Genomic DNA, 19,328 nt, shown 5'->3' on the forward strand with positions numbered 1-19,328 from the left:
CGCGTTTGCTGAGATGCATTTCGTTCATGAAATCGCTAATTTTGTTCGTTCAAGCAGTCTTCCTTCTCACCGCACGATCACTCACGATTCATCCCTTGAGCTTTACTTCAGACAACAGACATACTTTTCCATTTACAAATATTACACACGTCATTTTAGGCTCTCAAAATAAAAAAAAAAAACCGGTCGTCAATCACGGAAAAGAAGAGGAGACAGCTCTCAGCAGTGTCCGAAAGACATTTTAAAGACATCCGAAAGATATCCTTCTTGCTTTATGTGCATGGACATGCCTCCAAGGCGTAACCCAAATATTTATGCCGCGTGGGAAAAGGAGAAATGCAGACAGTGTAGCTGCGAATCGCGGGTACAAGCGGTGGGTCGAGAAACGACGACGAAACGGCGCGGTCGCGATATCGAGCGACCCGGTGACCTCTCTACGGCCGGCGGAATTGATTATTTTCAACAGGAGAGTCACCCTGAAATATACGCGCGGCTACGGGTCGACGGGTATGACACGCTAGGTATGCAAGCGGTAGTCCGTCATGGAGAGTCGCTCGGGAAGCATAAAGGACCCGATTTATTACCCGGAGAACACGGAGGACGCGCCAGGGACGGCGGTGCCGCTTGCGAGCTCCAGCGAAGACAGAGCGGATAAGAGTCAACGCAGCTCGCTCGGCAGCCAGCAGGAGATCAGCTTGGAGGATGGCAGCTCGCTCAAGGTGCCGCGCAAATTCATCGCCAACTGGCGGCAGGCGTGCGACCGGACGCGCGATCGCACCAAGGATCTTCTCAAGCGATGGAGAACGACCGCGGCTAACGTCGAGGATATCGCCGGTCCAGCGCCCGTCAGCGTCCCGGAACTCGAACAGCCCAGCTGGAGTGTCCACGTCTGGAGTAAGTATGAGAATAATCCTGGCCGGTCTCGCCGAGCCTCTGTTGCGGTTGATCCTCTGGTCTTGATCCTTGATGGATCTGTTATCGGAGATTCGCGGAGACCGGTTCTCATGGGCATCGCGTGATATACAATCGCGATGAATAATAAGTAATAGTTACGTAATAGTTACTTACATAAGTATCTGGGCGACGTATTGCAACGATTGATCAGTCGAATGCGTTGGTTAAATAATTAGTTAGATTTAATTATAAAATGATTGGCCGAATTTAAATTTTGTCACCGTAACTTTCATTAACATTGTCAGCTGTGCGTCATTTTCATTATCGCGGATTAAGATATTAGAATTGAGTTTAATTAAATTTGACTGAATTGAATTGAATTAGATTTAAATGTATAATTACGCCGTAATTAATTAGATGGTATAATAATACGATTTTGTATACAGTATATGTACTGTAATCAGTTATATTATAAGTTAATTATGTCATACATCTGATTTTCATTAGCTACTTGGGTGAGCCGCTTCCCGAGCGACGACAGTTTGTCTGCGATCAACGAGTTCAGTAAAAGCGACGGCTCGCAGGCCTTAGCTCCTATACAACGCGATAAGTTCTCGCATTTCTTCACGTATCTCTTGGACCACGATAGAGACGGCTACGTCGGCAGGAAGGACTTCGCGATACTTTCAGAGGTAAAGTCACAGATTCGACTTCCATCCCAGTATAAACACCAACTAATAGTTAACTTGACATTAATGTCAGTGTTTGCCGGTATCTAGATAAAATTATCTAAATAATCATCCAGATGAATAAATCGACCATCTTTATCTAGAAATCATCTAGGGCAAACGCTGATTAATGTTTTAATTTCCCACACAGCAATATAACCGTTGCGTAACACATACATTATATTGCATTTACATTGTCGAGTGGAAAATTATAACATTAATGTTACGTTACTATTGATTGGTTAGCGGTTGGTAGTTGGCGAATCTAGAGGCACTCATGATAAAAAAATAATACATTGTTCTTTTGCCCTGAAAAGCGTTTGAGGAGATTCGCAGATTGGTCGTGGAACGGTCCGGAGTACCTGAGGCTGTTGGAAATCGAGAACGGATTCGCCGGATTGATCCTGCAGGACAAAAAGGGACCCCCCGTGGAATCGGACAGGAAGATCGATCTCGACGACTGGCTATCCTGGTGGGCGCAGATCGTCGCGCCGCCGGACGGCGCCAGTTACAATGATATGCAGTTTTGGATCAAAGTTATGCCGCGAGTGTTCTTCCTCGCGATAAACAGATCCGGAAGCGGGATGATCAGCAAGAAGGAACTCTCGGCCTTTTACAGCTCCGTGATTGGCTTGGACACCGACAGGATAAACAAGTGCCTGGATACCGCGTACGACTCTATGACCTCGGTAAATTAAGTCAGTTATTGATTAAAATCATAACACGTGTGAGCGCGACGTTAGCATAGAAATTAATTTTCCTTGTACATTTCTATCCTCAACTCCTACAGCTCTTCATGTTTTCTTAAACACATAATTACCAAAAGAAAATATAAAGTTACATTTCAAATTAAAGATTTCAATTATACAGCAAACGCGCAGGTGAGTCCGCGGAATTTAATTTCATCCGATCTGGAAATTCGTTTTTCCTTCTCTTTTCAATTTCGCCGGACACGGAGGATCACCCGATTCTCTCGCGTTTCATTATTTCGTTCGAGAAATTCGCCCGGGAGATTTAGGCAAGAAATTGCTTTCAGAATGGAGATCATCCTCTCGGCTGGGTGCAGTATCAGTTGGTGTTCGCTAACTTCTTGTTCGGCCGCGGTCCCTTCGGTCCCGGGGAACATTTCCTAGGCATGACGGACTCCTGCTTGATCCGGGGTAACACCATACCGTTCCCTATCGATTACTCCGCGATGAACACACCACGGGACAAACTGGAGGTCTACAGTCCTCATTGCAAGAGCAACCGGCGAAGCGTCGTGGTCTAACGGTAAAGTCATCGCGAGAGAGTTCCCTCTGATTAGTAACGCAACGTGCACAATCATTCCTCGAGTGCCTAATACCGTGTGCTGTGCACGCAAATGTCCAACATGTGGATTCCGTTTACCCGACCGACTCGATCCTTCGAGGACGGTGCCGAGAAGGAGCCCGAGAAGAATTACGACGTCTACCTAGCATGATTATTTCGACGTATGCGAAATCGGACGTTCCGATATTCAGGCACAATTCATGGTACCGATATACGTCACACTGCCAGTTACTTTGTGGGCACTTCTCGGACACGTATCGAGGACGCACGTATATTTATTTTCAAGTAGAATGCGGAGAGGACTTATCGACAGTACACGGCGAGGCTCTACTTTATATTCACCGAAAAGAACCCTCGCTGAAATCGCGTAAAACGTTCGTTTCAACGTAGTAGTGTAGCGACATGACAGGTCGTTCGATGGGAGGAACGGATGCAGGGAACGTTTCGCAACGTTTGTGTACTTAGAAAATTTATTTCAAGCGTTTGGCACTTAGTATACTCGTCACGCGTCCGAACTGTCTGACGCGCGATATTACGCGTGAGAGACGCGTGATTTCCGTTTTCCTTCCCGTTTTCTTTTGCATAATATATGAAAAATATCGACCTCCGAGCGTGCAAAGCGATTACTGTTGTCTACGAATAATGCGGCCGAAGGAATAACGGTGGCGCTCTTTCGATTAGGTGCGAGTTCGTACTTATATTAAATATCTATGAACAACCCCCCGACCCTCCCGATCTTACGTGTAATAAGGCGTATACGGAGGCACATGGATCACATACTTTCCAGCATCGATATATCGCTCCTCGTCCACGGCGCAATCACGGCCATTGCATATCGACCGGCCGGCCAAGAGATTCAATAAATGCACCAACAGTGATTATGACAATCGGATATTCTAGTACTTTGGTTTTATCTTCATGATCTTTATATTGTCTTAGCCCAAACTGCCAGCACATACGATTCGATCTCGCACTCGTTCGCTCCCCTTTGGATCCTGAAGAGTCCGTTCTCACCCCAATCGTGTCCCCAGGAGTTCGCAACCAACTGAAACAAGTAGGGAAAAGAAGATTGCTTCGGTTGTGAGAAGAAAGGGAAAAGAAAATAAATAATAAAATGGAGCGGAAAGGGAAGGAAAATAAAATGAAAAAGTAAAAATCACACAGACGTAAAGACGTAAGTGTTGTACAAAAGATACGCATGTGTTGTTTCTGAAGATACGCATGAAGAACACCCGAGAGATTAGAAGCGTTCTTAGATATTCGTATCGTACAAGAAATTACAATCGGTATCGCATCAGACAACAGATAATTACGCGTAATTACATATTGTGTCGGTGTAATATCTTTTTTTCTTAATTGGGACACGGTATTACATAAACGTGCCGTTGCGCAAACTCACCCAATACTTGAGTGGCGGACCGCGATAAGACGGCTCCTCGCCCCATCCGATTATTCTCACCGAGTGATAACCCGAGTCGTGCAATTCCGCGCTCCGTGAGTGCCTGTACACTCCGTTCTTGTAAATAAAGAAGTCCTGGTAGACTCTCATGGTGGCTGAAACAAATTTCCACACTTTCGATACACTTCTCTAAAGAGTTACGACGAGAGAAATTTTTTGTAATCAAAACCATTTACACAAGTCACAAGTTTATTCACATACGTACGTATTTCAATTTAATAAAAAAAAAAAACAATACAAGGAGAATATTACAACTTTTTTTTATATGAAATTCTCATCAATTTTGCCATGTTCTCTAGTAACGCAGGAATAGACAGTTGAGTTTGTCTCTACACTGAGAGAAAAATATTTATTCGGTAAGCGCTAATAATAAATTTACTTAAATCTAATTTTTTTTTCATTTAAATATATTTAAATGAACGATTACTTTCATGAAAAGTATAGTTTTAAAGAAATGTGTACGTTTTCTCAGTAGAAAAAAAACCTATTCTCAATTAAAAAAAAAATCTTTTTTTTTCTTTTTTTTTAAATTATATATATATAAGTTAACATATAAGTAAATATATACTATCGGTAACTACCGAATAAATATAATAATTCTAAGCTTCAGTCATGAGATATTCATGTTTCGATATTCCATACGCATTTGCATTTGCGCGCAATGATTTTAAACACGAATAACATGTATCCCAGAATTTTAATCAAGGATCGTTTAAATCCTGACTGCGGCATACATACCTTGCACAGGTCCGGAAGTCAGGATCTCCTGCATAATATCAGTTTCGTTGCCTAGACGATAAGCCGGCCCGACCTTGTACAATTCTTGTCTCAGGGAGTTCGGCGGCTTTCGGCAGCCGGCGAGCTTTAGGTTGCTTCGTTTGTGTAATCTGCATTGATCGTTCTTACCGGTCCAAGGATAGCACTCCTTGTCCACCAGTCTAGGACAAGAACGATTTGTTAAAAGCACGCTCTCACCAAAAGATCATCCACTCGCACGTAATTTAATGAAATGAAATGGAATATAATCTACGATGTGGACAAAAATTACACGGAAAGAATATTATAGCTTTAAAAGAGAGAGAGAGAGAGAGAGTAATAGGCGCAATAGTGCTAAACTGAAAGAAATTACCCGAATTTCCTCATGAAGAGCCAAGCACGATCCAAATATCCGCCCCTGCAACCTTGCTGTCCTCTGTTGTTGCAAGAAAGCAGATGCTGCGCACTCAGCTGCACATCTTCAGCGCCCTTGCTCATGATCGCGAATCGGTCGGACGCGACGTCAGCGGTGGACACGGCCCAGGACGCGCCGCACCATCCTTGATCGTGAATGTCAGATATGTCGCGTGGCCAGCGTGTCCTAGAGTCGAATTCCCGTGGCAGCGCGTCCGGATCGTAAATACGTCGCACTGGGTTCATCTTGTACATCTGCGGGCGGAGAGGTAACTTTTGGACGGAGAACTTCCGTTTTGTCGGTCAAGAGACCTTTTTTCATTTGTCAGCTGATAGAAACGAGGAGGGGTTTGCTTGTGACTCGGAAAGATCGGCATTCGGGCTGCACGAGCTGCGAAAGACGGAAGACTCGACCGACAATCTTGATCGAGCATCACCCACGAGCGACGTTGATCACACGCTCTCTTATTCATTAAACCCCCGCAGCGAAGTACAGGAGAGATTACTTTAGCCGTGGAACTTTAGCCTTAGTTGCACAAGCGGAGCAATTGACCTAATCTTTCGAGGCAATTTTGCGTCCTATACACGGTCGCGGCGTTTTCAGAGCAAGGCTGCCTTACTTCGAACTCATCGGGCTATAATGAGAGTTCCGTCCCCGCGCCACGAAGATCTTAAACTATTCCTCAAGTTTATCTTCTCTTGGATCTCAAATAATAGTAGCAGTAATAATAATAATAATCATACGTTTTATCAAAGTAACGAAGACACATTCGGGAGAATACCTTGTGAATATTTTTGCGATAATTTACACGACGATTTTTTTTGCTTTTCGACCCTTCAACTTCAATGAACGAGCAATTCTATTTCTGGCATCTTCATGTTTTCGCAAAGATACATACGTGATGTGGATGTGAAGTTTTTAACTTGAAGGAGAGTTTTCCGAATTAATTGCGTTGGCGGCTCTGTGTTAATACTTACGGATTGTGACGGATTAAGAGTGCCCAGACGTAGCTCCACCCCTTCGCGCAGTGTCCTTCCCCAAAATTCGGAATAATTGCCCACTTGCCATCCCAAGGTTGGTCCTTGCAAGCTGACTTCATCCATTAACTCCTGCTCGATCAAGCATCGGTTCTCCTCGCAGAGCACTTCGGCGCGCTTACCGAGCGAGGAGCATTTACTGCGACATAAAACAAATTTAGACGATCTGTGCCTCTCGTCTCAACGGCATCGCGTCAGAAGGAGCGACTCAAGTATTACCATGTGTTACAGTTAACTCTTAACGTTTGTCCATGATTGTACTCTCTCCCTTGGAAGAAGCATCCTGAAAGCACGCATTAACGAACTTAAAAAATATATTTTCTGCATTATGTGTATCGTGTGCTTTTATATTACATATACATATACATATAGGGGAAAATATAATATCTAAAGAATAAAAATATTTATTCGGTGAGTACTAATAACGCATTTTACGTGAATCTAAGTTTTTTTATTTAAATAGAATCAACAGTTGCTCTCAGGAAAAGTTACGGATTTCGGAAAAAAGTATATTTTATTAATCGAGACAATTCTTCCTTCGGGATAAAAATATGTATATTAGTATCGATAAAGCGTTATTAGTATTCATCGAATAAATATTTTTCATGTCTTAGACATTTTTTCTACACCTCATTTTTTCGTAATCAATACGCACTTCTTAGCTCCTCGGGTGGCGACGTGACGTTCGGCACGATGCCTCTGCAGTGCTGCCAATAATCCGGACAGCAGTCCTCTTCACGCTCTCGATCGCAAAAATCGTCACAGTAGCACAGCGTCGTAAGGATCGGCGCGCTGCATTCATCCTGACGTCCTGGACAACATCTGCTCGCAGGATACCTCGAGACGCAATATGACCCCGGTGGCAGCCCGGAATAATCCGGAATGCCTCTCACGAGGCAGGGCAGGAACACACAGGCGATGAACACTAAATTCTGGCAGTGTACGGTCCACATCCTGAAAGGATTGGGCATAATCGTGAGGAGCAGTCACGATGCTTATTTAATTCTGATTGATTTCTCTCTCGTTTCTTTCACCGTCGATTCGCAAACAGTGAGCAAGAAATCATTGAAAGAACGTTATTGCAACGATATTTAATAGCCTTCTCTGCTATGCAGCTTTTAACGTTGTATACACATACACACACGCATATAACATCATCAGAAATAATTTCGATGTTTCTCAATATTTGTCAAAATATTTCCACAATATTCTAGAGAATCACATCATCCGCGTGAATCACATATCCCTGAAATATTTCAAAATATCGAATAAAAACGTTTATAAGAAGAGAAAGACACGCGCAAATTAATATATTTTATTGTGTATTGCGCTAACGTGTTTTATTTCAAATTTTACCGCACGTGTATTTCCGTTTGTTTATATCCGTGGCGCGCGATGTATTTCGGCTGAGAGTTGAAATTTTGCTCGTTTATTTCTCGTACTCAGTATTAATGTGACGCAACTTTGAATCGACGCGACGCACCGACGAGTTGGCGTAACTCGTCCAGGTGTGCGCAGCCGGTATGCGGTATTCGGTAACAGCTGGCAATTGGCAACAATAACGTTGCCAAGCTCACGACGTTTCTCGCGGACCGGCGGGACGCGTCATTCCGTCTACTTTGGAACGGCTTCAAGGCTTTGGCCGTTTAAATGCCGCGCGATTCGTCACTCGGCATTCTCGAGAAGATGATGGAAGTCTTCACGGGACTTGTGCAACGTCTCCGCCGAGGTTTCGCCGAGCGGACAATGTTTGATTCATCCCACTCATGTTCTTTTGTGTCGCCGAACGCGCGCGTATATTTAAACGAGACCTCCGTCCGCGAATCTTGTGCGTTGCGTATTCTCGCAAGCTACGTTCGAGATACGTCTCTTTCCCCAAACGTCCCGAACATATCGGAGGTATCAGCGTATATCTCTGTTCTGAAGCGACTTGAGACTCGCAAAAAGGAATCTTGACAGATGAGGGATCTCATTCAGCCGGAACACCATTCCGCCGACGACGTTCAGTCGTCACCTCCTCTCTCTCGGAGCGGCGACGCGCTTAACAACATCCGATCGTCCACGTACGATCGGTCCACACCGGATCGTCTATCACGGATCACGTAACTCTGAAACGAGTGTCACCCGAATCGGCTGCATTATAATATTGATGGAATTTACCAGACTGGAACGAGGATCGTGATTTCAGCTTCCTGGGTAGGCCGCGTGCTTGCGTAACGATACCGATTTTCCGGCCGTTGGTACTTCATTAAATCGAAATACGCACGTGAGCAATTCGCTAAATCGAAATACAAGGATAGGAGAATGTTGTACCAAATGAACTTCCCGTAGGAAGGGAAACGCGGTGTTTACTCGTTAATAAGCAAATTTCTGTAACTTGACGCCAGGCATAGAGCTACGCAACGTCTTATTAAAAATATCGGAAAGTTCCGAGAAGGCAATTTCCGTCGAGGTGAAATTGACGCGGGATTCGAACGAGGCGTCTCTCAGGACGTGGGTTGGAACTGGAGTACGCCGAGTATTTTTAACACATCAAACGCAAAATTCTTCCCGCCCGACGCACGCACTTCGCATCACGTAATTCTTCATCCTTTCATGCTTCCGAGAAGTTGCATCGGCAGCTGTTTCTAGACGAACGGAGAAAGGATCGCTATGCTGTCCTCGATCGTGGGCCTCCGCGCCGGGACGAGTCTGAAGAGCGTTCATTGAGGAGCGAGCAATTAATGCAAATATTCCGCACGGGAATGCGTAAGTGGGTCGCTCGTTTGACCCGTCTTCCCTGTGACGTCACGAGGAGGTTCCCTCCAGCCGCCATCGCGCCGTCAGTGTCTCGTTCTGTTCGTCAGCGCGATACAACGCTAATTTGCCGCGGGCTGCAAAAATCTAAAACGATACCGCGCGAAGGAATAACGCGGAACATCGCGCATTATCTCTGAAAAGATGCACCGATATTGAAAAAGTAGGACAATTCCCTGAAAAGTCACAATACCGAAACCCACCGAAGCACCAAAGCGATCTTCTGAAATACAATTTCACCGTAAATATTACAGCCATCTTGTTGTACGGCCGGATGCATTTATTTTTCTATAGATAATAGTTTTCTTTTCTCGGAGCAACTGTATACTTCAGGAAAATTGTGTTCATGTGTCGCGACTTTTCGGGGAGAAATCGTTCCGGTCTCCGAATTGCGAGAGAATTTTGTCGAGACAATGCATGCCCACCGAAGAAATTAGGGGAACCTAATAGACCCTCCCCAGCGTCACCCTGAGATTATTCTTACAAAAGGAAAAAGAAAAGAAAACGGATGATATTAATCAACGCTGCGGAAGACGAAAGCAAATAAAGGAAAGACCGTAAACCTCAAATTAAACACTCGCAAGCTGAATAGAAGGAGGCAACGGGCGCAACGTTTCAGTGCATCTGCGGGATCGGCGACGACTGACCCGTGACATCAGCGTCGCACCCCGTAATAAGGGCGGACTTCGTGGGTTTCCCCCCCCCCCCAGTGACGCGCTGAGCGACGTTGATCAAAAATTACCGATGCCCGAATCAACCGACGACGGTGACGAGATTAATTCCGGCTCCGGCTTGAATTACCCGCGACGTCACCGATGTGACCCATCTCACGATCGTTTCTTAAAACACTGAGAATCGAGAGAATAAGAAAAGAATCGTTCACTTTAATTTAGTCCCTGCTTATTGAGACGCAAATTTCGCGCGCGGATTCGCGACCTGTGTCGATAGAGGAAGCGCGAGCGACCGAGCGGATCGTCCGGACGTCGTTGCAGGGCCGGAAGTTTCACCAGCATTTCGCACCTTATGATCGGTAATAAAATATGAACAACCATCCGGCCGCACCGCATGATCTAACTTATGGGAGTGGTTTTTGGACTCGGTCCCAAAGTTGCATCATTACTCGAGAGCTCGATTTGTTTCGCGATAATCGGGACTAGTCGCCGGACGTGTTGGGCAACTAACACCGTGTGCGGCATCGCGAGCACGTTTACACGGAAGGGGGGGCAAGGGGAACACGACGTGTTCAGCTTGCGACGAAACATTCGTTTTAATATGTGCCCGCCCGAAAGCTCGCTATTTTCGTTTGATCGTAATCGGACTACGCGCCGCCGTGTTACAAGTCGTGCTAATAACTTGTACAAGGCTGATGACGAACTCGGCACCTACTTCTCGCCGTTCCGACGGGCCTTTACGATCTTGTTTACGGACAAATAACGCAAAATTGGTCGGGGGACCGAGGGAAGAGAGCGCGCGAGAACCCGATGGAACGTTAATGCTACTTAATACAAGTGGAGTTGACACTGATGGAGAAGACAGTTTCGTTTAACCGGCCGCTTCAGAAACTGGCGCGACTCCAGAGATATTTCTAAGGTTACCAAGGTTAAGACACGGCTATTCTAGGGCTTCCGAATTAACGAGCTCACTTGAAAGTCAGCCTTGAAAATAGAGTGAATTTGAGATCCCTCCCTCGGGAAAGATCAGACAGATTATGTATTTTTAGTCCGTCTCTCACTCGTCCGCTCTCTTTCATCTTTCTCGTGGCGTCCCTTCGTTAGTGATCAGGATCAGATATGTAGTGACGGAACCTTCCGCGAATCCTCGCTTCTGTTATTTTCGAGCGATTAATTAATCGTATCTGGCCGCTCATCGCGACAATAATCGTGATTTCCATTCATTGATATACAAATTTGCGATATATATATTGTATAATTTAGCCAGTTAATATTTTTTTTCTTCTCCCTTGTTCCCTTTTTTTCCTTTTTTTTTTCGTGTAGTATATAAAGCAATCCTTTTTTATCACAAAACAGTTGAACAATACCATAAAATTCAAAAAAGTTCACGTATAATTATAAAAAGAGAGGTAGTACGTTACGATAAGCAGGAAAACACGGACGTAACTTTGTTCCCTCATTAGGAAGGCTTGCAGTGATGCAACGGACGCTAACGACGACCTCCGCGTGAAAAGCGCGAAGGGGGTACCGCTAGTACTACATCGCGAAATTATTATGTACGTCGATTGAACGTCGTTTGCACGAGAGTGACGTCAGGAGCGGGATTGCTCAATGAATACTGTCAACGGAAAGCTATGCAACCTTTATCGCTTCTGCTTATTATCGCGGCTGACTTTTTCGACGAAAGCAAACGAATTCGAAGAACGAGTCGATCAAGTTGTGACCGTGAATAGTTAAACAATTTGCTTCTGCTTAATATCACTTGATAACAAGTCGCGTCATCTTCCCGAAATAGCTGGCTCGAATCGACTTTACGTTGTAATTAAATCCAACGATCCACCCGAAGAATCGACCTTGGACGATGGTAGGCGAGCGTTAGATTCGCATTTTTCTTTCCCAAAATATTTGATTTCTGTCTGATAACCGGAAGAAGAACGTGTCTGATTTGGGAAAAATCGAATGCACGAACTATTTAAAGAAAGGAAAATATTGAAATCCCCGAAGGTAACGAGAACCGGTGGGGAGTGAAAGGTTAATGAAAGCCGTCGCTGGATATTAAGCGCGATAATTTGAATTTTAATAGGATCGTTCGACGGTGTGTAACGCACGTGCGTTGAAAGTCCGGAAGGTAAATCTGGCAGGTACATTACACCAACAATTAACAATTTGATCTTCCCGCTAAGATTTTAATTATCGCATTCAATTATCGACTCTTATTAACCTTTCATTCTTACAGAAGTTGCTCATTCTGTTCATGTCCTCTTTAACTTCTTCTGCTCCTACTTTATCTACTCATCTTCTTTCTTTTCTATCTTTTACAATATTGTCACTATTTGTTTGTGCATAATCTGTCCTTACTTTGTCGACAATGTTATTTACCGAAGGGATTTACTCTCCTACAGAAGAACGAAATAAATAAATGATTGCAACATGTATCTTTGAGAAATTATTACAGACGCCCCGCGTTACTCATCAGTCGGTCATTGCCGTTAACGTGGCGGTGCTCGTGTCATTTCCCGTGAAAAGTTCCAGGACCTTCGTTCATGACACTTATCGCTTGCCAGAATCGCTCCCTGATCAGAGAAGAGTTCCACATGTTCCCTAATCGATATTACAACACGACAGCGATGACGGATACGTGAGCGTGCACGTGACTCGCGCGTAGCGATGCGAGTGACGGAGCCGCGATTAAATGCAACGCGTGGCTCTGATTGATGCCAGAAGAGCGGCCTTTCCGTCATAATTACATATTAAATTCCACGAGCATCGCGTCAACTACCGGCGCGGTAATCTCTCGCGCTGCGCATCCGTCGAACTGTCGAGCTAGGTAAGAAACGGAGGAACGAATGGCGGTTTCGCCGACATCTTATCGTAGGGTGGTGTGTCACCAAGGATGACGTAGCCACGGTAAGTGTCCTTTCGGGATTCGCAGGAGTCCCGTCATCCTGCCGTCGTCGACTCGTCTCCGGTGATTCACGCGCGAGTCATACAACTCCGCGGTTCGCGCGCGGTTACACACGCGGACACCGCGTATACGTCGGCCGATGATCGTCCTTCGAATTATTCGCGATCCTGGAAGTCCTCTCGTTCCCCTCGGAGAGAAGGGTCCGCCGGCTTTCCGACGAGTATGCAGATTCGGATACCAGTGTCGGGCTCGTTCTTTTCCTCAGACCCTCTCGTCGTTCGCGAAGTCTCCCCCCATACGTTCTCCTACACTTCTTACCCCTCCATCTTTCCCAATTCGTTAACTCGTCGCTATCGTCGCAGATTTGTATACTCTTTCCACGTCGGTGTCGTTTGTAACCGTCGGGAGAGTCGTAGGGACCTTCACGTGACGACGTTCCTTGTTCGGCGCGAGTTTTCCACGGATTGTCGCGCGAAGGACCGAAAGGACGGTGGGTTTTGTCGAAGCGACCAAACTCGAAAGTCATATTGGCGGGGGTCTGCTTCCGTTAACCCCTTGGGGTACATTTCACGTCTGAGACACGTCATTCACGTCTTTTTTCCCCTAGGAGCGGATGACGTGTTTAAGACGTCAAACCAAAAATTAAACTCTTGGGTACATTTGACGTCTGAGAGACGTCATTCAACAAGACCAATTGCTAGCGTGCTTTCCAGTTATGAGAAAATGTGTAAAGGGTTATAAGAAAATGTTTTTTTATCTAATAGATATGGCCTTTTATAATGCTCATGTTTTATATTCTATAATCAACTGCACAACCAAGGCAGGCATTACTTCCTTTCGTTTAGCTATTGCCGAAGAATTTCTTTGTTATAAGCATAATATTAGGAAAGAGACTACGTGGCAGTGCAAACAATGCAAAGTAGCACTGCATTTACCTACTTGCTTTGAAAAATATCACACTCTGCATAATTATTAGCAATTGGTTTTTTGTTATAGCTTGAATTTATTTCATTTAGTTTTATTTCGTTGTTATTAATTTATTTTTGTTTTGCAATTCTAATTACTTGAAGACATCTTAATACTACATATGTCACCAATATTTTAGAAATAAATAAATTCTTACGTAAAATGTACTGCTTTTACATACTACTCCAAGCAACCAAAAATTATATCCGTTCCACATGCAAATATTTTCTCAAATAAATCCGTACCCAAGGGGTTAAACAGGAGTCGATGAGATATCCGATATCACGAGGCGAGGGCGCATTTCTGTAACCTTTGGCAGGCGGCCTGGCTATCGAGCGGCGCTCTCTCACTAAGCGCAATGACATAACGCGATATCAATGCCGCGGTGACATACACAACCGGCTTGTCCACGCGTAAACTTTCTCTCTCGCCTCTTTCGCGGTCACAGGTCTCGCGTTATCTTTCGAGGAAAAAAATTGCGCATCACCGTCCCCGCGAATTCTCATCTCGAATCCAGACTTGATCTCGAGATGAAACTTATGTAACTCGCCGGTCAAAAGTGAAAAGTCGAATCGACGACCGGTCTATCTCGACGGTGGTCAAATTCAACCTAAATATTCAACTTAAATTCCAACCAGTTCATTGTCGTCAGTTGCTATAATTACGAGATATTAATTTGCAAAATTACGTTGATACAAACGAGATCAAACGAGCTAACGTTAAATGATTTTGTTTAAACGAAGAAAGAGTGCCACTTTATTTTTTGTATCTCTTAACTTCAGGATAAAACTAAAAGTTCCAAGTGACATTCACTTCTCGGGACTTTCTTCGTTCGTCGAATTTAACTTGAAAGTATCGCCGAGATGTCCTCTGTTATTGTGATTTTCACTACAATGTATGAAACGAGTCCGATGCAACTTTCCGAACGTTGTGTCTCGAGGCGGTGGCGATCGCCGCGGGAAGAGACCGAATTCGCCCCCGTGGTGCGGACGTGAATGCGTTCGAACATTTCGGTACCGGATATCGGAAAAACAAACAGTCCGTCGCATTGAGCCCCTGCTTTATATTCTGCCACTGCTTATTTTTACAGACGGGAAGCGTCTCGGCGAGATCGGGAGGTTGCAATTTAAAAACCCACGCGTGATCCGCCGGTGCTTTTTCAACGGCCGGCGAGAAATGCGCCTTGCAATTCGACCGAGGGAACTCGCGAGAACGGAGGAAACGATTAAATCCTATCCGCCTCATCCAAGCCTTTTCCAAAGGAAAAATAGTGTCGAGCCCATTTTGATTTCGAACCGCGTCGAACCTCCTCGGAAATGAGTGTCGTGGACGCTGGAACGCGCGGAGGGTGAATCAAACTTCCGACTGATAAGACCCATACGGGAGGAAAGGGGAGGGGAGATTATTGTTAACGTGACATTCCCTATTATTAACTTTCACAACATAAGAATCTCGCGTTGTGTGTTGTTCCTGCGTGAGATAGAAAAAGAGAGAGAGAGAGAGAGAGCTTTCGGAGCTCAGGAGATGGTTATCGCTCTCAAACGGAGAATCCCGCGTCTGACAGCGATCGTTCTAAGATCTTCCCGCGTCAACATCGAGATGCGTGCCAGCCGATTTATGGCCGTCTCTGGACGACGATGCGATAAATGTCACACGTGGTCAGACGCGGCGAAATCGCCCGCGCGAAGATTGCTCTCGCACCACGCGCGCGACAAGATGATGGTCGCGCGAGCCTTTCGCGTCCGTATTTACGCGGCTACATATATTCCTCACGTTACGTTTCCCCACAATGATATCTCCTTTCCTGTCGTCACAGAACTGAAGAGCCGACTTCGACGATCAGTCTCGCGCTTCGGCAAAACGTTTGGCGAACGCGCGCGCGACCCGATAAAATCGCGTTATGTTCACGTCTGGGAAAAGAGAAGACGAACCTCGAATTAGCGCGGCGGTTTTGAATCATCGTAATAATCTCGGTCCGTAAGACTCTTTTGCATATTTCGGATCTGACATAAACGACGTCTCGAGTTCTTTCGCTCCGCTCTCCCACTTTGCAAGCTGTAAATCTCTCTCTTCCCCCGGCTCTTTTTAAAACCTGTTTACCGTTCGGTTATTCGCGTTCTTCTGCAAATTGTTAATACTAAAAATAATACGCGCGTCATATCGCACCGCGGGGGAGCAGCGGGTGGATGCGCCCGCAGTTGGCCCAAATTCCGAGGTATTTATAGGTTGTTTGCATTCGCCTTGCGAGATTGGCAGGTTCGGGGGACTCATTCTGAGGCTTCTCCCCGTAAACTTTCGTGATACACACGAATCTCCCGAAACATATCGTACGAGAATAACGCGCACCCTCCCCATGTGCGTGTTATTCTCACAAGGCTATTCTTTCCCTCCCGCTTATTGCCGATAAGCGACGATCGAAGTTGCCTTGACGTGCGTTTGAATCGTTTCAGGCAATCTAAGAAAGTATTCGAATCACGTGTCCGACACGCGCCTCATCCCGCGGCCGTTTATCAACGCCTCTCTAACATCGTAAACTGATTTATTGGACGCGTTTAATCGCCATGTGTTCTTCAACAGCCGTTCCACGGCGCCGTGTCGATGATAACGGCAAGCGATAAGCGCGCTCGATTTAAGGTAAAAGTGGAAATACCTGTATACGCACCCAACTCTAACCTAACATTCTTATTGTTAAATGCGAATATTTAAGCCCTTTCGACATAAAATATCTTCATTTAGTGTATAGATTCAATATTGAGATTATTCTCTAGTAAAAATTTTAATATTCGCACACTGAAAGAAAAAAGTGTTACATTCAAGTAAACATTCGCTAAGAACTATTGGAATAATTATTTTACTTGGATCAAGTGTAAACGCGTACTTAAATATAGCACTTTCATTTCTTCAGTGTGCCACATTCTCAAATAGTATTAATTTAATTCAAGCAAAACCATCACCCAAATACACTCCTCGGTAAATATATTGACTTGAATGTAGCGTTTCTCTTTTTCTTTTAGTATATTTAAGGATCAAGGTAATAGAAAAGTTAGATGTCGAGGCATTGGTACTCTTATTTCAATGTCTAACCCCTAAAGCACGCCGATATTTTCAGCCAAATCCCGGCGCAATCGCGATCGATGACGACGACGATCGGTGATCAGCAATTCCGCGTTTTACGCGCCTTGAAGCTGATTAATTTCCACGACACCGCGGCTTCATTAGCGCGCACAATAGGTCGCGTTCGTTCGACACGATCGGCGAGACGATCGTTCAATTATCGTCGCGGGACACTCGTTAACGCCTTATGCCTGCCAGCTGATGATTATCGGCAAATTGCAAACATACCTGGCGGCGCGCTCCGTCGCGCCTCCGCCCGGAATCGCGATACCGATCTCGAGAAGTGAATTACATGCGAGCGGCGTCTTGTCAGGGGTTACGTCGTACGCTGACGCATACGCGCTACTCCCGTGATTGTGAAACCGCGCCGCACGCATTCCGTTTTGACATAATTCGATTTCTGCGCGCGCGGCCATCGGCCAGCTTTTTCCGCGGTGCGGACGTGTCGCGACGAGAGCGTTCACGGGACGACGTAATTGTTAACACGTTCGCACTGCGCACTGTCTCTCTATTTGTTTTTTTTTTTTCTTTCCTTTTACGTAGGGAAAAGGCGTACCATTTTGTTCTCAGGTTTTGGAGCCTTGTTGAAGATGTAATGTTAGGATTTACACGCACAATTTAAATGCAAGCCGCAGCAACACTTCCCTATCAAAATATATATGATAGCTTTATGAAATTTATCACATATATCTTTGCAGATAACCATTTCCTCTTTATGTTTAAGGGGTCGCTTCTGCAAACTAGGCTCCAAGACTGACGACCCAATGACAGTGAATAGAGGTTGGCATGAGTGATTTAAAAGATTCAAAACTCACGCTATAAAATAGCATTGTCAAATAAATTACTTACCGCTGATTCGTTTACTTTAATTATCACAAAAAGATAGCTTCGAAAGGAAGCAGCACAAAGATCAGACAACGTTAATAACACAACCGAGCGCGCTTGCAAACGGAAACTGCCGCTCCAACTACCGTATGTACCCAGTAGACGAAATTCACGTTCCGTCCGGCAGAGTTCAGATTTCCACAGCCGGGAAACATAGGTTTCCCGGTTTATCGTATTTACATCAGTTTTCGTGCTTCTCCTCTAATCGCGTAAAACAGACTTGATTCTATAACGTGGAATACGAAGAGAGGGATTTTCGCTGTCACACGCGGTATGCTCAGTCTCAAATGGGAATCGCGACGCATCCGACAGGAAAACGTAGCTGAGAATGACTGGAAAACGGATCCTCCCATCGAACGCGGGAAACGGAAATTTATGAAAAAAAAGAAAAAGATTCGCAACCTCTTTGCGACCGGCCGTGTGCCACGCTGATTCCCTCGTAAGAAGTTGGTGCGTCGCGCACGCCGGGTAGGAAACGCGCTGACTCTTACGATACGAAGCTCCGAATCCTCCGTTTTTCGGCTGCTCGCACTTACTTTCGCACGCGGGAAGGGTACTTCCCTTCTTTCATCGACCGCACCGCGAATCGCACTGCACCTCGCGCACGACGGGCTTCCGCGCGGCGGATCTCATCGTCGAATCGCGATTAATCCGGCCGTCACGCCCACCGAGCGAAGGAACCGTCAGGTTGCGGTGGTTCTCGATAAGCCGCGCGCGATAGTGTTAATAGAGTTCCGCTGCTTGGGACCGACTCACATCTCGCGCCTTGATAACGACAGTAGATGAGAAAGGCCGGTTCTGGCTCAATTGAATCTGTTTTACCGGCCGAGTAGCAAAGACCAGCTGGCGCAGTTGGCGCTGTTTTTATTTTTTTTACCGACCGAACAGCAGCGGTCGGTAGGCGCTGTTTTTTTTTACCGGCCGAATAGGGCCCCCTTCGGCGGTCGGTACCCCCTCCTCCTCCGACAGTCGGTATACCCTCGCGCACCCCCTCCTCTCACCCTCCCTCCAGCGACCCGTTCGCGACGACCCACGGTAGTTGCGCGAAGGTCCGCACCCCTCCAGCGCACTCGCCCCTATATCGTGTTTACTTAAATCTAAATGGGGAAAGGTAAGGGGGAGGATATTAAGTTAAAAAAATCTTTGGGAATCTAAAATAGTTTATTATTAATTATTCAGAACATAATGTACAAAGTCTTTCAAGGCGCACGCCAAAGGCCAGCTCACAATCGATGAGAGACTCGCTGTCGAAATCGTCACTTTCGCGTATTACTTTAGCTGCGTAAGACCAGTCAGTAGTTTTGGACTCGTACCATTTACGAATAATATCATTTTGTTGCAAAATACATACAAATTTTGGGAACTTTGCATTAACAATATGTGTATTTTTG

General features: G+C 45.4%; 2 protein-coding genes across 7 annotated transcripts; one reads left to right on the forward strand and one right to left on the reverse strand.

Moving 5' to 3' along the window:
- Positions 1-434: 434 nt before the first annotated feature.
- Positions 435-17,894, forward strand: LOC106752049. Of its 3 annotated transcripts, XR_001375112.1 has the most exons (6): positions 435-894; positions 1,402-1,586; positions 1,940-2,311; positions 2,659-2,894; positions 16,389-16,572; positions 17,777-17,894. XR_001375112.1 is itself a non-coding variant. In XM_014633442.1 (5 exons), the coding sequence occupies exons 1-4, from the start codon at positions 543-545 to the stop codon at positions 2,890-2,892; spliced, it is 1,143 nt and encodes a 380-aa protein (XP_014488928.1). In that variant the 5' UTR covers positions 435-542; the 3' UTR covers positions 2,893-2,894; positions 16,389-16,759. The 3 variants fall into 3 exon arrangements, 2 of the variants coding, with proteins under 2 accessions (XP_014488928.1, XP_014488927.1); XM_014633442.1 differs by lacking the exon at positions 17,777-17,894 and having other exon boundaries at positions 16,389-16,759; XM_014633441.1 differs by lacking the exons at positions 16,389-16,572; positions 17,777-17,894 and having other exon boundaries at positions 436-894; positions 2,659-2,940.
- On the reverse strand, positions 3,386-18,685 carry LOC106752048 (tubulointerstitial nephritis antigen-like). Of its 4 annotated transcripts, none has more exons than XM_014633438.1 (8): positions 18,474-18,685; positions 7,256-7,554; positions 6,820-6,883; positions 6,541-6,739; positions 5,522-5,817; positions 5,131-5,330; positions 4,333-4,487; positions 3,386-3,978 (listed from the first exon to the last, which is right to left on the reverse strand). In XM_014633438.1, the coding sequence occupies exons 1-8, from the start codon at positions 18,506-18,508 to the stop codon at positions 3,859-3,861; spliced, it is 1,368 nt and encodes a 455-aa protein (XP_014488924.1). In that variant the 5' UTR covers positions 18,509-18,685; the 3' UTR covers positions 3,386-3,858. The 4 variants fall into 4 exon arrangements, with proteins under 4 accessions (XP_014488924.1, XP_014488925.1, XP_014488926.1 ...); XM_014633439.1 differs by having other exon boundaries at positions 18,340-18,684; XM_014633440.1 differs by lacking the exon at positions 18,474-18,685 and adding an exon at positions 17,902-18,111.
- Between the last annotated feature and the right edge of the window lie 643 nt (positions 18,686-19,328).

The sequence above is a fragment of the Dinoponera quadriceps genome, unplaced genomic scaffold (assembly GCF_001313825.1).
Source record: "Dinoponera quadriceps isolate SergipeBrazil2010 unplaced genomic scaffold, ASM131382v1 scaffold424, whole genome shotgun sequence".
NCBI classification, from domain to species: domain Eukaryota; kingdom Metazoa; phylum Arthropoda; class Insecta; order Hymenoptera; family Formicidae; genus Dinoponera; species Dinoponera quadriceps.

Excerpts from the sequence above, each read along its gene's own strand:
- LOC106752048 (XM_014633437.1), bottom strand. The coding sequence starts at position 17,429 with ATGCGTGCGGCGCGGTTTCACAATCACGGGAGTAGCGCGTATGCGTCA. Across the intron at positions 5,331-5,521 it reads CTCTTCATGAGGAAATTCGG|ACTGGTGGACAAGGAGTGCT; the intron begins GTAATTTCTTTC and ends TTCTTGTCCTAG. Across the intron at positions 4,488-5,130 it reads GACTTCCGGACCTGTGCAAG|CCACCATGAGAGTCTACCAG; the intron begins GTATGTATGCCG and ends AATTTGTTTCAG.
- LOC106752049 (XM_014633442.1), top strand. The coding sequence starts at position 543 with ATGGAGAGTCGCTCGGGAAGCATAAAGGACCCGATTTATTACCCGGAG. Across the intron at positions 1,587-1,939 it reads ACTTCGCGATACTTTCAGAG|CGTTTGAGGAGATTCGCAGA; the intron begins GTAAAGTCACAG and ends TGCCCTGAAAAG. Across the intron at positions 2,312-2,658 it reads CGTACGACTCTATGACCTCG|AATGGAGATCATCCTCTCGG; the intron begins GTAAATTAAGTC and ends AATTGCTTTCAG.